Here is a 17,098-nt window from a genome sequence, read left to right as displayed (position 1 = left end):
TAATGATTTCAGCTCTTCTAGAAATTTCACTCGTAGGAAGGTAGTAGTTGTTGTTCAATTTAGGTTATTCTGGAATATAATTTTTTGAGAAAATTTTTAAAAACTAGTCAGGTCGTCAATTTACTACTATAATCTTTACAGGAAACGTAAAATTTATTTCCTGACCTTTTGTGACTGAAGAGAAGTCATTATATGCTTGTTAAAGTTGTTTCTTGCGCCGTTTAGTTACCAGAGTTTGTGTCTGAAAACCGTCAATACGATATTTTTTGAGCGAATATGTCATTATAGCTGACATACGATATGTGTCATCCTATCTCTTTTTCTCTTACATGGGATGTATAGGACTTCCATAAACTTAATATGGTTGAGATGAGCCTGGTCAGGGGTGTTTGGTAAAGAATTGAAATTAATCATTTATTAACCATGACCCGTTAGCTTACCCGTCTGTTGACCATTTTGACTAGCCTTGTACTACATATCAACTTAATAATCTTTCCAACGATAACGCTTTAGAAGTTGCAGGATTTTTCGTTTACATAGATACAAGGTGTTCCAATATCAGGGAACACAGGTCGAAAACTGCACTTTACAAACTCGGTTTTTTCGTCACTTCACAAATAATAAAAATAACGGGTGAATACACTTTATTAATCACTTTACATATTCTTACCAATATGAATTCTTCCTACTTGCATACAACCCTGGATCCAATAGGTTTAACCATTCTCATAACTCAACTATGCAGAAAGCCGAACCTCTTTTCTCCCGTAACAACACCATTTCAACATCATCGGTTTCATTGTTCCCCTATCGCACAACCATGAACAAGCTTGTAAAAGAAAAGTTTATCAAGAACGCCTTTAAGTGTACGAATTTCCATACAACTGTGCATAGACTCTTTTGGTCCTATAGACAACCGTCATACTCAAAGAAGCCGCAATCATGCAAAGAACCGATAAAATCCCACAAGTGAGCGAGTAACATACGGTCCCATAGCAAGTGAGTTCGTCCGTTTCATGAACAATGTTATATTTCATAGAGTTTTGTTTCTTTGCTTCATAGTCGTAAATCCCACTGGCAATGACACCAGAGAAGATAAGCGAGCCTGCTGGGCTTGCGAGTGTGAGAAAGTTATAAATTGCTCCGAAACTCTTTAAACCAAATAATTCCGAGGCTGCTGAAGGGACGATGGCCCAATGGGCCCCATAACACGACCCCATTACAACCGAAACGACATAAATTGCACCAGGTGCACCAATTGCATGGTACAAAAGTGAACCCGCCATAACGAGTTGAACTCCAGCAATTGCTACAGGTCTCGGGTATGCATAATTTCTGATACGAACGTACACTTGTCAGCACACAAAGACAAGATGCTAAGAGGTGGCAAAGACGAGTTGGATAACGGGTCAAAACATGTAATCTTTACAGTTTACATACCATGTTAACCCAGGTTGATTTGACATTTTTGCCCATCCCATATAACTTGTGGTAAAAGCTAAATCTTGTTTTAAAGCGGTATTGAATTTAAATAACTTTCACCAATTAGCCGATAGCACTCCGAACTTTCGATTTGTACCACAACACTCCCAACTTTAAACGTATTTGACCTCTGGCATTCCCAAACTAACTAAACCAGTGGCGGACTCAGGAAATTTTTCCTGGGGGTGCGGAATATTTTCAAAGATTTTAGGCCCCTAGCTGTATAAAAATACCGGTTCATAGAGGGTCGGGTCGGATCATGTAAGACAAAAGAATATCAAACTAAAATTTATAAATCATCAAAAACACGTCAAACATCATTACAACTTACAAACGTATTTAAAATTGTGCCCTACAGGGTTTTTTTTTTTTTTTTTTTGAAATATATCCAAAATATCATCTAAAGATACTAAACACGTCATAAGTTCATTACATTCTTACTCATTGTTCCTAACACATATAATTTGCTCCATAAGTTCATAAAACAACACTAAACACTTAAACAAAATAAACAATCATGTTCAACCATAGTCCATAACTTTCAATTATATATTTAAACATTCAAGCCCTAATATTAAATGTTGATTACTTGTAACTAATCATTTAAACAAACAAAGCTATAAATAAAACAAGAAAATCATTTAACTACAAGTCTAGAACAACAAAAAAAATCAAAAAAAAAATATAAAAAGAATAAACCCTTACACATACGTAATATGGGTCGGTCCAACCGGAATTTTGGTTTTTCAGATAAAAAAAGCCACCAGGTCGTGAGCAGTGGCGTCAAGGCGCTGGGAGTTTTTTTTGGGGCGGGATTTGGAAACGGAATGGGTGGATGGCTTTGGGTTATTTTATTTAGTTCAAATTTCTTTAGGTTGGGTTTGGGCTTGTGTTAATAAAAATTGATTGCAGATTGGACTTTGATTGAGTTAAATAATTAAGTGAATAAGTGGTTAATAATTACTTTTTTTCTAAGTGGGGCGGTTGAAAATTTTCAAGGGGTGCGGCAGAAAAATTCCAAGGGGTGCGGTCGAGATTTCCGGCGAAAAATAACACTAAAAAATATTTTTTCATGGGGTGCGCCCGCCCACCCTTGGCTTAGGGTGGGTACGCCCCTGAACTAAACACTAACCCAGTTAGTTGACGTCAGATGCCACGTCACTAAACAAGTGCCACGTCAGATGCCACAGCAAAAAGTGCCACATCAGCAAAATTGTCATGTCAGATGTCACGTCAGCAAAAAATTGTCACATCAGCAAAAAAAAACTGACAGGTTAGAGTTTAGTTAGTTCGGGAGTGGCAGAGGAAAATAAGTTGAAAGTTGGGAGTGTCGTGGTACAATGCGTAAGTTGGGAGTGTTATCGGCCAAATGGTGAAATTTGGGGTATTTAAATCTAATATCATTTTTTTATAAAGTGTTTCGGCTCAACTCTGAAGTCTGAACCCATTTTGCCTCCTAATGAGAAACCATTTTGACCCGCCCGTTTTACCACCTCCAAGGGTAGATATCGGTTAACAATCTTGGACCCGTCACACGATACATAATTTTGTGACAAACGCACCTTACGATTATCTCGGAGAAGTATCCGCCAGCAACACGACCAAGAAAGTTCCAAATGCTAATCATGGAAACAAAAATATGAGGATTCTCGTACCCGAGAGACTCACACATCTGACCAAGGTTATCGATAATGGTCAAGCCCGATCCCGAAGCCAACACCAAAGAAAAAAACAAAAGCAAAAAATCGGCTTTTACCAACGCCTGCATTAATGTAAAATCCTCCCCTCTTCTCGGGCCCTTTTTGCGTTTCACCCTCACGGCTCCATCGGCTGCAGCCTGCACCAATTTGGCTTGCAAATGGTTCATTCGTTTTTGCCTATCCTGAGCCGAAAGCAAGTCAACTTCTGAGCCCGTTTCGTCTTCCACTTCACTAAAAATCACTTCATTTTCTCGCTTTTGACCCTCGTTTAAAAGGGTCTCCTCAACATAATTCTCGGGCCTTGAAGACGCGAAAAAAACCAAGAAAATAGGAATCACGACGGGAAGTAATATAAGAACTAAGAGCCCGATTGTGAGCCATGTGACGCTGGTTTGGTTCAAAGGGGTCACATCTTGTAATATCAAAACAGCTAAAAGATAAGCTGCAAGAATGAGGCAAACAGTATAAAGACATAAGAAGCTAGTGTTATCGGACGGTTGAGCTTGTTTACGGCCTCCAACGGGTCTAATTATGAACATTACTGAACAAATAACGATCGCGGGTCCCACTGCAACCACGAGTATAACCGAAGCCTGATCTGGAAAATTAAGGACAGTGTAAACTTGAGTTAAAATTGCACCACTCAAGCCAGCAAAACCCTTGAGTATCCCTACAACAGGACCGCGGTTTTTAGGGAAGTTTTGAACACCCGAAACAAGAGCTCCCGTGTTAAAGTAGGTTTCGCCATTCGTTCCCACGAATATGCAAATACATAGCTGCAAATACAAACCGAAACTCTTTAAAGATTCTTTATGCATATTGCGAAAGTATTTGATGTACAAGTTTAGCCGTTAAAAAAAATAATAATAAATAATCGAAATAGTGATAGAAACACTCGCGTTTTTGCCCAAAGCATAACAGTTAGAAATTTTATCTACCAAAACATATGTGTTGATCAGTGTGTAAGTCTTTGTTCTCAAATCATATTATGTATTATGTGAGATTTAACCTCACAAAAAAGAAACTCAAGTTTCAAGTTGAACTTTTGGGATTAGATCACGCGATATTAGAAAGTTAGATTTTTTTAACGGAAAATGTTACTCCCAATTATACTTTACACCAATTATTCTGAAGTATTCCTCTTCCCTAGATACCTGATACCTTTCCTCTAAGAGACATGTGCCTTTAAAAAGTTAGATAAAATAAAGGCTAAATTGCACTTTTCGTCCTTTATGTTTCAATGTTTCGACAGGCGCTGTCCTTTAACTTTAAAAATTACACTCTATGTCCTTTATGTTTGCAATCATTAACGGGCGGTGTCCTTTAAGCTAAACTCAGTTAACCTTTTATGTTAAAACCCCTCTTTGTAAAACTCCTTTAACTACAGGGACTATATGTGTTAATTTTATATGTTAAAACCTTCTTCCTCTCACAATCAAAACCTCAGCCGACACCATCTCATCCATCTTCTCCTCCGGATCATCAAATCCGTACACCGGAGCCGCCGGAGCCTCATTCGGACACTTCCGGCTGAGCAAATCCTTCATCTCTCCTCTAACAATCCACAATTACTCAATGAGTTTAACGTCACAAGTCCGCCGAAGCATCCGGAGTTGGCTCATCGGTTCCAGTGGTTGATGATTGATGAGGATACGTCCCTAACCGGACCGGACCAGGCCCCTGTGCCACGGAACGAACCGGACACTCCGATGATCCGACGTAACTAACTGGGTCCCACCTCCATAACTGCCATGATAACGACTGGTCCGACCCTAACTAACTCGCCACGTCAGCACACCCAAAAGCTATAAATACCCCGCCAAGGTCTCCAGCAAGGGGTAATCGCTATTCTCTCTCTCCCTGACTTATTCACTCCTCACAAATACTTATTCTCACGCCCGAGCTTGGTCACAGAGAGGCCCCCCTCCCTGTGACGAGGCTAACGGTGTGCTTGTCTCTTGTGATCTTGCAGGATTCTTGCTGGATCATCTGAAGCCATACTCTGACTAGTTCGTTCCAACTGGTTCTTGAGTCTTCAGTGGCGCCATCCCCTCGAATTCACATAATTCATTTTGTCACTCTCATTTTTTCGAAGTCATGGCAGAGTTACCAACAGTAACCTCGGCCGGTTCTTTCCCACGTTACAGTGACATATGGGAAGGGAACGTTAATTCCACAATCGCCCCAGCAGCAGCTGTCGCTTCAGCAGCCTCGATGGGCTCTGCATCCGCTCCTCCAGCTGCAAACGTTGTGGGTGGAAGCTCTATCACCACACTGTCTGTTACCGCTCCAGTCGTCACGCCGCTACCGCATTTCGACAACACTTTCCTCTTAAGGAATGCCGATCTGTTACGGCAGTTACAGCAGCAGCAGCAAAGGGACGAGATGCTGCAAAGTCTCCGAACGAACTTGTTTACCAATTCTTATTCAGGAGGAAACCCTGTCTCCGTCGGTCCTTTCGCTTCTGGATCTTTGGTAAGTTCTATGATCCCTACTTCTATATCACATGTCGCACAATTCTCCTCCATCGCAAGTGCTCCAATGAATAACGGTCTAAATGACCTGTTTCTCCAGGGATCTCTGGGTTTAAACCCCCAAGACCAAGAGCTGTTCATGCCATATCATCCCACGTCTATGACTTCGCAGTCGAAGTTCACGCTACGGATTGTCAATGCTCCACTCCCAGCTAAGCTAAAGATGCCTCCCACATTAAAATTTTACGATGGAACGTCCGACCCGGACGACCACATGTTCGCGTTTGCCGGAGCGGCTAAGGTCGAACAATGGCCGATGCCGGCATGGTGTCTCATGTTCGCCCAAACTCTCACCGGGTCGGCTAGAGTTTGGTTCGATGGGTTGCCAGAGGGGTCGATTGATCATTTCGAAGACTTCCGACGTATATTCCTGCAAAACTTTTGCCAGCAGCGTCGCTGCAAGAAGGATATTACCGAGGTACACCACATCAAGCGCCGCGATGGAGAGTCGGTGGAAGATTTTATAGACCGTTTCAACCGAGAAAGTATGCAGATAAGTGGGGCAGTAGACCAGCTCCGAGTGTCGGGATTCTGTCACGGTGTACGCAACAATCAATTGGTGGAAAAACTTCACGAAGATCTCCCAAAAACCATGGAGATACTCATGGAACGGGCCCGAGCTTTTGTTCGGGGGAAGAGTGCTTGCGGCCAACCAAACGAAGCAAATGCCAGGAGTTCAAAAGCTCGAACCACGTCATGGAGACGGAACGCGTCGCCACCAAAGGATAGGAGCAATAATTGGAGCAAAAACCGTGGTCCGTATCAAAAGCCCGATCGAAGCAGTTTCCGGACAGGAAACGTGCGATTTAACAGCTTCTCTGAATTATCAAAATCACCGAGCGAGATCCTCAGCACAGAAAATACCCGATTCCCCACGCCGTCAAAGCAGCGGCCCACTTCGGATAAGCACTCCAAGAAGTATTGTGAATATCACCGAGACAAAGGCCACACAACTGATGAATGTTGGGCTTTAAAGCAAGAAATTGAAAAGGCCGTTCGATCCGGTAAACTTTCGCATCTCGTAAAAGAAGTAAAAGATGGAAAGAAGCCAGCAACAGCAGTTGACAATCCGAACACCGAACCAGGAATCAATATGATCCGGTCAGCAGAACCGAGAGGAATTAAACGGTCGAACCAGCATATGGCAGCATGGATGCTTCAGCCAATGTATTTCCCCCCGATCGATCCCGAAGACGCTCGGGACGGACCGATCACCATTTCAGCTGTCGTCGCCGGGCACATGGTTCGGCGTATTTACGTAGATGGGGGAAGCGCCTTTGAGATCATGTACATCCAATGTTTCCAGCAGTTGAATCCCCAAACAAAAAGGAAGCTAATCGAAGTATCTACCCCACTGATAAGCTTCTCAGGGGAGGTAGTCCGTCCGATAGGGCAAATCACTCTTCCAACCACGTTCAAAGACGGTAGCAAAAGCCGAACGGTGCCATTAACTTTCCTTGTTGTTCGAACTCATTCTTCTCACAACATAATACTGGGACGCCCCGGATTACGAGCTCTTGGAGCAATCAGTTCGACGATACACGGAGCTATTAAGTTCCCTACCGAAGCCGGAGTTGCAACCATCTGTTCAGAATCAAATTCATTGGTCGCCGAAGTAAGACATACGGCCGAAACAAGTTCTAAGAAGTCCGAGGTACCTACGGAGCTATGGGCAATCAACCCAGATTTCCCCGAACAACAAGTGGCTATCGGCGCTCAACTCCCGAAACGAACGAAGAAACTTTTATGGGAGTTACTAAGCAACTCGATAGATGTCTTTGCGTGGAAGCCTTCTGATATGCACGGAGTCCCCAGGTCGATGGCACAGCACCACCTAAACGTAAAAGATTCAGTTAAACCAATAACGCAAAGAAAGAGACACATGGCACCGGATCGAGCAAGAGCCATTGCAAAAGATGTCAAAAGCCTTCTCGACGCAGGAATCATTCGGGAGGTTCGGTACCAGACATGGGTTTCAAACCCCGTTATGGTACGAAAAAAGGACAACTCATGGAGAATGTGCATCGACTTCACCGATCTAAACAATGCGTGCCCAAAAGACTGTTTTCCTCTCCCGGAGATCGACGAGAAAATTGACTCCGTTGCGACATTCAGGTTAAAATGCTTTCTGGATGCATATAAAGGCTATCATCAAATACAGATGGCGGTCGAAGACGAGGACAAGACGGCTTTCGTCACCAATGAAGGGGTGTTCTGTTTCACCAAAATGCCATTCGGCTTGAAAAACGCCGGTGCCACGTACCAGCGTTTGATGAACAAAGCCTTTAAAGATCAGATTGAACGAAACGTTGAGGTGTACGTCGATGACATTGTGATAAAAAGTCATGATGAAGCCGCTATGATAAAAGATATACTCGAAACATTCACCCGACTCCGAAGCATCAATATGAAATTAAACCCGAAGAAATGTACATTCGGGGTAGAGGAAGGCAAGTTTCTCGGAGTCATGGTCGGGTCAAAAGGCTTACGAGCCAACCCTGACAAAATCGACGCTGTCCTTACAATGAAGCCCCCGGCATCAGTCAAAGAAATCCAGTCCTTAAACGGACGACTGGCCGCTCTCCACCGTTTTTTATCGAAGGCTGCAGACCGATCGTTACCGTTCATGGACGTTCTCCGAAAGAGTTTTAGATCAGAGTTTAAATGGACGGAAGAGGCTACAAGAGCTTTCGAAGAACTTAAAAAATGCTTGGGCACCTTACCAACTCTCACCGTACCAGAAGAAGATGAGGTATTGACGGTATACCTAGCTGCATCGCTCGGGGCCATTAGCGCGGTATTAGTTGCCCACCGAACCGGAAAACAAATTCCCATTTACTACGTAAGTCGAACGCTAAAAGACTATGAAACCAGATATTCGAACTTGGAGAAATTAGCCTTGGCTTTAGTCCACGCTTCAAGAAGGCTCCGCCGATACTTTCAGGCCCATCCAATTGAGGTGCGAACGGATCAAAAAATCCAACACGTCCTCCGACGGCCCGAGGTGTCAGGCCGAATGGCGAAATGGGCAATTGAGTTGGGTGCTTTCAACATTACTTTCCGAACGAAAGGACCATTGAAGGGGCAAGTGATAGCGGACTTTCTGGTCGAAATACCGGAAGAAAAAGGAACCGAAGAAGAAGATAAAGCTCTAGAGAAACCGTGGTCTTTGTATACCGATGGCGCCTCTAGCGCCGAAGGATCAGGAGCGGGTCTAATTCTCACCGATCCAGATGGAACGGATGTAACATACGCGCTGCGGCTTGAGTTTAAAAGTTCAAACAACGAAGCCGAGTACGAAGCTCTCCTAGCCGGTCTCCGCCTTGCACAAAAAGTCGGAGCAAAAAACGTTATAGCTCATGTGGACTCACTACTCGTAGCGAATCAAGTAAACGGAGAGTACGAAGCAAGAGAAGCGAACATGATCGAATATCTCGAGCAGGTAAAACAGACGATGGCTCAGTTCGAAGCATGCAGAGTCGAACACGTCCCCCGCAGCAAAAACAAAAAGGCGGACGCATTGAGCAAGCTGGCATCAGTGTCATTCAGCCACTTGGCTAAAGACGTAAGAGTGGAAGTTTTAGCCATGCCATCGATCGCAACCCAACAAGTGATGCAGGTCGAAACTCCACCACACAACTGGATGACACCGATAATCAACTATTTGGTGCATGATGTTCTGCCAACTGACAAATCAGAAGCAAGGAAGATTCAGATTAATTCCCTCCAGTATCAGATGCAGGAGGGCGGGTTATATCGGAAGACCTTTCTTGGGCCGTTGCTAAAATGCTTGGACCCGGATCAAGCCAATTACATCATACGGGAAATACATTACGGAATCTGTGGCATCCACGCCGGACCCAAAATGATAGTAACAAAGGTAAAGAACGCAGGGTACTATTGGCCCGGAATGCACGAAAGCGCCGTTAAAGAGCTCCAGCAATGTGACGAGTGTCAGAAGCATGCACCAATTAGTCTCCGAGCTAAAAATGAAATGATTCCAGTAACCGCCGCCTGGCCCTTTCAAAAATGGGGCGTTGATATAGTCGGACCTTTCCCGAGATCGAGTGGAAGTGCACAATACCTATTGGTTGCAGTAGATTATTTTACAAAGTGGGTAGAAGCTCGTCCGTTCACAGTGATCTCCGGCTATAATGTGACACGATTTTTCTGGGAGCAGATTGTGTGCCGATTCGGCCTACCGCTCTACATCATAAGCGATAATGCAAAACAATTTGCGGAAAATCCCTTCAAACGGTGGTGTGAAAATTTGAAGATCAATCAAGTTTTCTCTTCGGTTGCTCACCCCCAAGGCAACGGGCAAGTGGAGCAGATTAATCGACGCATCGTTGACGGCATAAAAAGAAGGTTAGGACAGGAAGGAAAAGGTTGGGCGGACGAATTGCCCAACGTCTTGTGGGCGCACCGAACGTTGCACAAAACCAGCAACGGCGAAACACCGTTCAGCCTGACTTATGGAACCGAAGCAGTGATCCCGGCTGAGATTGGACTCCCAAATCAAAGGCACCAAAATTGGGAAGAAAACGAACGAGAGCTCCGGTCCAACCTTGACTTGCTGGAAGAACGCCGAAACATAGCGGCAATCAAAGAGGCTCGGTACAAGAAGAAAATCGAGAAGTATTATAATGCACGGGCGAAAATCTACAAGTTTAAAGTCGGAGACTACGTGCTCCGAAGCAACGACGCAAGTCGTATGGAAACCCCCGGAAAACTAACCCCAAAATGGGAGGGCCCATACCGAATCAAGGAAGCCAGTGAGAAGGGCTCCTATGTACTAGAAAGGCTTGACGGATCCCCAGTACCTCGAACATGGAATGGGGTACACTTAAAAAAGTGTTTTATGTAAACAACCAGCTACGGTTGAAAAAGGATCGCTAGTTCACCTTTTTTAGTATTTCCGAATTCCAGTATGTAAATCGGGAGGGTATTACCCCGATATCTTTTTATTTCCTTTTGTAATCGGGACGTTTTTTCCTCGAGACAATAAATAAAGCGATCTATATCTTTATAAACGTAAAGGTAGAAAGCATATATACAAGTTCGAACGAAATTCATAAATGTGCACGAACGGGCCATGACCCATGCCTCGCGCTGATCGAGAAGGCTTAAATAGTTCAGAAAAGAGTTAAAATCTATTAAGCGGACGAAGCACCATCATTTGGTGCGATCGCTAAATTAAAGTATATGGCAAAGGTTTGGACGCAAACCGAATGTTACATACCTACGTCAAAAGTAAAAGATTTAACACAAAAATAGTTATACATCTTTGATTGAACGATCAAATGTACTTCAGGCAAAGCAAATTAATGAAACACATTGTACGGTCACAAAAAAGCAAACTGATGAGACACATTGTACGGTTACAAAAAAAAAAAGAAAAACAACATCAAACTTGAGCTATATTGTCATCATCCCCAACGATGGGAAGATCGCTTCTCTGCCGAATAACCGATAAAGGCTCCTCTATCAAATCGGCTACCTTGTCAAGAACAGAAATTTTGAGTTCGTCAAAAGCTTTCACCGCAGCCTCCAGGGCACTCTGAGCTCCGGCATCGTAGCCCGGGACCTCTTCCGCCGAACCAACCAGTTCCTGCGCGGCTTTGAAACCTTGCTTTATCCCTTCGTTCGCCCCAACCGCGTTAACACTGTTGACCAAATCAGCAACCACCTTCTCCAATTCGGGGCTCTGATGCACCAGCTTAACAACCCATGCAACCCCATCTGTCAAAAACCATTGCTTGGTAAGTTTCAGCTCCGACAGTTCCGCGTATGCTTCAATCATATCACGCTCGCACCGGACCAACATCCCTCTTGCTTCATCAATCGTTGTCTTGTGTGACTCGATCTCCCTGTCGCGAGCTCTTTCAACTTCGTCTTTAGCTGTAAGGAAACAATGTGAAAAAGAGTCAATAAATAATAATGTACACATATACGGACAAAAAAATGGAGGAACAGAAGAGAAAGTTATAAATGTACCGTCGACCAAGCGATGATAATCAGCCAAAAGTTGATCATGTGATGCCCGCATCTCCTTCAGTTCGGCGGCATGCTTCATCTCTACGCTGGTCAACTTCTTCTCCAAATCAGCAAACTCCAACTTAAAGGCCTCTAAATCCTGAAGAGCCTTGTCACGAGCTTCATAGGCCGCCGCGGCCGAAGCTTGAGAAGACTTAGTAACTTCTTTAGCTTCCGAAACCTGCCCTTTCAGTCGGTCGATTTGAGATCGCAGGGACACCAGTTCCTGTTTTGTTTTGGACCGAACATCACCCTCACCTTTCAAGCTGGCAATCTCACGTTTGAGCTTGTGACACAGCGACTCCGACTCAACCCAACGCTTGTACGTCTCCACCACTAGGGAATTTGACTGAGCCTGATTCAGCATCAATGTATTTCCAAGTTCCGGCCCACTCATCTTGCGGTAATAAGAATGCTCCGCAGGAGTTCCCAGGTGGAACAAAGACATCTTGGCCGAAAGGGCATCCACAATCCTATCCTTATTTACCAGCGACCACTCCGGTATGTACTTCTCCAAAGCATTAGCCGCATCCGCGCCCTCAAAACCACCAGAACCTAATTCTCGAGACAAGAACACAGCCTCAGTGTCATACCAGAGAGGGGAGGAAGAAGCACTGTCCCCACCATCAAACGGCGAAGAGCTCGGCCTAGATACGTTGGATGCAACTCCCGTAGTAAACTTACCCGAAGGAGAAGGCACGGCTTTCTTTGGATCGGAGATGCGTAAATCCGTAACAACCCTAGCACCACCCTCACCGAAGGACAACGGGCTCAAAGGAGTTTGAAGATGATCCCGTGGAGTGCGGCCCTCGTGGAGATGAGCATCCAAATTCTCTAACACACCTCCAGCAGTAGAAAACGCAGTAACATGATCGTCATCGTCAAGTGTAACTACTTTAAGGTCGGCCTTCGTCCTTTTCGGTTGCCTGGCCTTCGGGTCAGATTTGGTGGGAGCAGCCCGTTTTCTTTTCAAAGCAATCTGAGGCAGTTCATCCCCGTCTTCACCATCCCCTCCGATGTCTCCACCCTCGTTCTGATCGTCCCCTCCTTTCTCACCACTAGCACGAACCTCGGTGTCTTCAACGGAAAGATGGACCCCCTCATCTTCGATAATAATTTTAGAGCCAGAACCTTTCGTCATCGACGAACCGGCTCTCCGACCTCCAGCATCATCCGCCGCAACCGTTGCCTGAGTTTGAGCAACAGGCAATAAGGTAGGGACCGAACCCGAACCACCTTGATCACCAGGAGCCTCCGGTGCGCGAATCGGATAAAGATTCTGTTGCACAAGTTGTAAGTACGGGGTCTCACCCTTCGGAGTCTTGGTAGCACGAACATCCAACTCTTTCGAATCAAAAGACTTCAATCTAAGCGCCTCCTTCAAACCCATAACTGCACAAGAAGACAAACAATAAGCAATATCTACCAACATATACAAAAAAAAGTTTTCAGGACAAATAAGCAACATATAAAGGTACAAGGAGCGCCGCACAACTAACCCTCTTTGTTCCACCGAAGGGTAGGATACCACTCCGGTTCGGACCACATCGTGCTAATCCGACCCATGACGAGGATGTGTTCCGGATATTTCTGTATGCGTCCGGCCTCTTTTACCAAATCGGCGTACAGTTTCTTGTTGTACGAGAAATCCTCCGGAAGAGGAGGCGGCAGCTTCGACTTTTTTATCCTCCACACCATGAACTCCGGAACGCACCGATCGTCAACTAGGAAGAAGCGGTCTTTCCAGTCCTTTAAGCTCGTAGTGATCCATGTATAACAGCACGAATTCTTATCCCTAACCTCAAAGGTATACCAGTTTCCGGATCGATTCAGCTTATAGAAGGCCCGGAACACATCCAAATCCGGCTCGGACTCTAAGCTACGACAAGCCAACTCGAAATGGCTAATCTTGGCAAGGCCAAAAGGATTCACCTGAGTCAAGTGTACTTCGTGAAAAAGTAACACCTCAACCAGAAATTTCGTCAGAGGCAGACGACAGTTACAGTAATCGAAAAAACGAGTATAAATCCCAATTTTCCCTGGAACGAAAGGGTAAATAGGTGTATCCTTTTTCGGAAGTACAGGGTTTAGCGATTTAGGAACCGCATAACTCTCCACATACCAGTCTAACCCTTTTTGAGTCAAGACGTTAAAACAAGCAGAGAGATTACTCTTATTCGCCATAACAAAGAAAGACAAAGCTTACTAACCTGAGCAGGGGAATCGTGTCTATCGCCAAATATAGATGAAGAAAGAAGAAGAAAGTGAAGAGGGTAAAAGGATGTAAAGTGAAATCGGAGAAAATTACCTTTTCCCCTTTATAGGGATGTGAAACCGCCTCAAGGGACCAATCAAATAGCGACACGTCATGACAACTGACGCGCACCAACCGTCACATCGGGTAAAAAAGTTAAAACGACTGACGGTCACCAATCCCAGATCACCGCCCAATTTCAAAATTTAAAATCAACAAAACGGCCGCCAAACAGAGGGTCACGAATACCGGAATAACTGCGACAAATAGTTCGAAACTTTTGCTAAACAAACATTACGAACTAGGGGGACTTGATGAGGATACGTCCCTAACCGGACCGGACCAGGCCCCTGTGCCACGGAACGAACCGGACACTCCGATGATCCGACGTAACTAACTGGGTCCCACCTCCATAACTGCCATGATAACGACTGGTCCGACCCTAACTAACTCGCCACGTCAGCACACCCAAAAGCTATAAATACCCCGCCAAGGTCTCCAGCAAGGGGTAATCGCTATTCTCTCTCTCCCTGACTTATTCACTCCTCACAAATACTTATTCTCACGCCCGAGCTTGGTCACAGAGAGGCCCCCCTCCCTGTGACGAGGCTAACGGTGTGCTTGTCTCTTGTGATCTTGCAGGATTCTTGCTGGATCATCTGAAGCCATACTCTGACTAGTTCGTTCCAACTGGTTCTTGAGTCTTCAATGATAGTATAAGATTCAGCCGGTTTTTGAAAAGATTCATTGGTTCCAGTTGCGGTGTTAACATCAGACGACTCTAAAGCGTCCGGAGTTGGCTCGGTGGTTGTAGCAGCCTCTTCACCAGGGTTCTGTGGTGGCAAATTTACACAGTACAGGCTGAAAAACAGCCGGGTGTCACACAGATCTGCACAAGAATCTTCGTACAACTTTAATCTAGATCAAGTCGTTTACGTGTTGTAGCTTCGGTTAATTTTTGTTGAATTTCGGACTGTTTTGATCGATTTCGGTTAATTTTTGTTGAGTTTCAGACTGTTTTGATCGATTTCGGTTAATTTTCAGTTGAATTTCGGACATCTCAGATGTGTGTTGATTGATTGTTGATGTGTTTTGAACAAGAATTGAGCTAATTCGATCTGTTTCAAATCGAATTTTTGTTCGTTTCTAACTATTTCGGTGAATTCGGACTGAATTCGTTTGTGTTTTTTGTGTTTTTCGGACTAAATCAGGGATTTTTAGTCAAAATTTTGATAATTTCGGACATATTACATCAAAATTTCAGACCGATTCAATGTGTTTCGATCGAAGTATTGAACATTCTGAACGGTTTGAATGGTTAACATCGATTATTTGTGATCATTCGGTGTAGTTTTCGTATTTCGAATATATTACAGATCTGAGTTGTTTCAGATCTGAGTCGAGTTGTTATTGTTGTTCGAAAAATTAGCACATATGGTCCCTGTTGTTAAGGAGCTTTACAAAGAGGGGTTTTAACATAAAAAGTTAACTGAGTTTAGCTGAAAGGACACCGCCCGTTAATGATTGCAAACATAAAGGACATAGAGTGTAATTTTTAAAGTTAAAGGACAGCGCCTGTCGAAACATTGAAACATAAAGGACGAAAAGTGCAATTTAGCCTAAAATAAATAAGTGTAATATCACCGGTCCTAGAAAATAGTGTTTGGATAACGTAATCAACTAATCATGCATGATTATTAAAGTACTGGATAAGCAATCCCAATTCCCAAACACCCCCTAAAACAAGATGATCATCACCAAATCCATGATCATGACTTTACTAATTAAATAACTAAAGTGTTAAAAAAGGCCCAAACTATCTACACACTTGGTGTGTAGATATTCACCAAAAAAAGGTGTTTTTTGTCCAGTATCGAACTATGACCAAAACGCAGCGTTTTGGTCCGGTTAATCAGACAAAAACTGACGGGTGTCTGACGGGTCTGTTGACTGGACCAAACGCCGAGCTTTGGCCGCGTTTTGGTCCTGTCAACCAGACCGGGTGTCAGTCTTTTGTCTGGTTGACAGGACCAAAACACGGCCAAAGCTCGGCGTTTTGGTCCGGTCAACAGACCCGTCAGACACCCATCAGTCTTTGTCTGGTTAACCGGACCAAAACGCCGCGTTTTGACCACAGTTCGACAGGGTGTGCATATAAGGACAAAAAACACATTTTTTGGTGTGTAAATAGACAAAATGGTGTGTAGATAGGTGCACCCTTCAAAAAAACTGACCACCCACAAAGGCAATTCTGGCAAGGTGTGTATGGTGGTAGGCCAAACTAAACCATACCCAACCAAATTTTGAACCACTCCAATAAACAGAACTACCCAAATTGGCGCGACTTCGCACAAACTACCCGCAACAAACCCGATAGCATCACCGATATCTTTGGCCACGCCCAACGCCGCAATCTGGCGCTGGTTATAACCCATGGTTTTCTTGATCACGGGCGATATGCTGCCGAACATGTACCCGATCCCGGAGCATGATTGCACCCACATTGAAGCAACAAAAACTAGCCATCTGTTGTTGAACAAACTCTTCATTTTTTCACGTGAACTCATTATTTTTTTTTTGTTGCACACTGTTTGTGTTTTGTTGATATGATCAAATGTTATGTTTACATGACCAATAGACTACTTATGCCTGTGAATGGATATTGTGGGGTTAGATTTTTTTGGAATGGTGAGATGTTTGATATCTGAAAATGTGGTGGACGTTGACGGATAAAATGGGTTGTTTAGTTTGTGGGCTCAATATCGTTACAATTTTAGAAATATACGCTACTAAGCAATGTTTTAATGGTTAAACCAATTTATAAATTGAAAAAAAATAGATATTTATAAATGGGGCAAATACCATAAAAAAAACATACTTTCTAATTTTTTTCATAAAAGCCTTTCCATTTTTTTGTTTTTGAACTTAAAAAACCAACATACTTTTTTTGTCTCCGAAAAGTCCCCTAACCGCTTTTTATACATAAAAAACAACATATTTTATACTCGTGTATCATACAAGTTCCTTAAAATATTAAACTTTAACAAAAAAAGATTTCTTAATTATGATTGGATGAAATCAAGAAAACATTA

General features: G+C 43.8%; 2 protein-coding genes across 2 annotated transcripts; both read right to left on the bottom strand.

Annotated features, from left to right (window-relative positions):
- Positions 1-614: 614 nt before the first annotated feature.
- On the bottom strand, positions 615-16,641 carry LOC110899027 (protein NUCLEAR FUSION DEFECTIVE 4). Its single transcript, XM_022145890.2, has 3 exons — positions 16,241-16,641; positions 3,045-3,958; positions 615-1,335 (listed from the first exon to the last, which is right to left on the bottom strand). The coding sequence occupies exons 1-3, from the start codon at positions 16,571-16,573 to the stop codon at positions 861-863; spliced, it is 1,722 nt and encodes a 573-aa protein (XP_022001582.1). The 5' UTR covers positions 16,574-16,641; the 3' UTR covers positions 615-860.
- Positions 11,093-13,242, bottom strand: LOC110899026. Its single transcript, XM_022145889.2, has 2 exons — positions 11,714-13,242; positions 11,093-11,617 (listed from the first exon to the last, which is right to left on the bottom strand). Exons 1-2 carry the CDS (start codon positions 13,218-13,220, stop codon positions 11,124-11,126), a joined length of 2,001 nt encoding a protein of 666 aa, XP_022001581.1. The 5' UTR covers positions 13,221-13,242; the 3' UTR covers positions 11,093-11,123.
- Positions 16,642-17,098: the final 457 nt, after the last annotated feature.

This window comes from Helianthus annuus, chromosome 4, assembly GCF_002127325.2.
Source record: "Helianthus annuus cultivar XRQ/B chromosome 4, HanXRQr2.0-SUNRISE, whole genome shotgun sequence".
Classification (NCBI taxonomy): Eukaryota; Viridiplantae; Streptophyta; class Magnoliopsida; order Asterales; family Asteraceae; genus Helianthus; species Helianthus annuus.
The sequence above is the reverse complement of the archived record's forward strand: the minus strand, read 5'-3'. Positions and strand labels throughout refer to the sequence as shown.

Excerpts from the sequence above, each read along its gene's own strand:
- LOC110899027 (XM_022145890.2), bottom strand. The coding sequence starts at position 16,573 with ATGAGTTCACGTGAAAAAATGAAGAGTTTGTTCAACAACAGATGGCTA. Across the intron at positions 3,959-16,240 it reads CAGAATTGCCTTTGTGGGTG|CTATGTATTTGCATATTCGT; the intron begins GTCAGTTTTTTT and ends TTGTATTTGCAG. Across the intron at positions 1,336-3,044 it reads TTCTCCGAGATAATCGTAAG|AAATTATGCATACCCGAGAC; the intron begins GTGCGTTTGTCA and ends CGTTCGTATCAG.
- LOC110899026 (XM_022145889.2), bottom strand. The coding sequence starts at position 13,220 with ATGTTGCTTATTTGTCCTGAAAACTTTTTTTTGTATATGTTGGTAGAT. Across the intron at positions 11,618-11,713 it reads TTATCATCGCTTGGTCGACG|CTAAAGACGAAGTTGAAAGA; the intron begins GTACATTTATAA and ends GTTTCCTTACAG.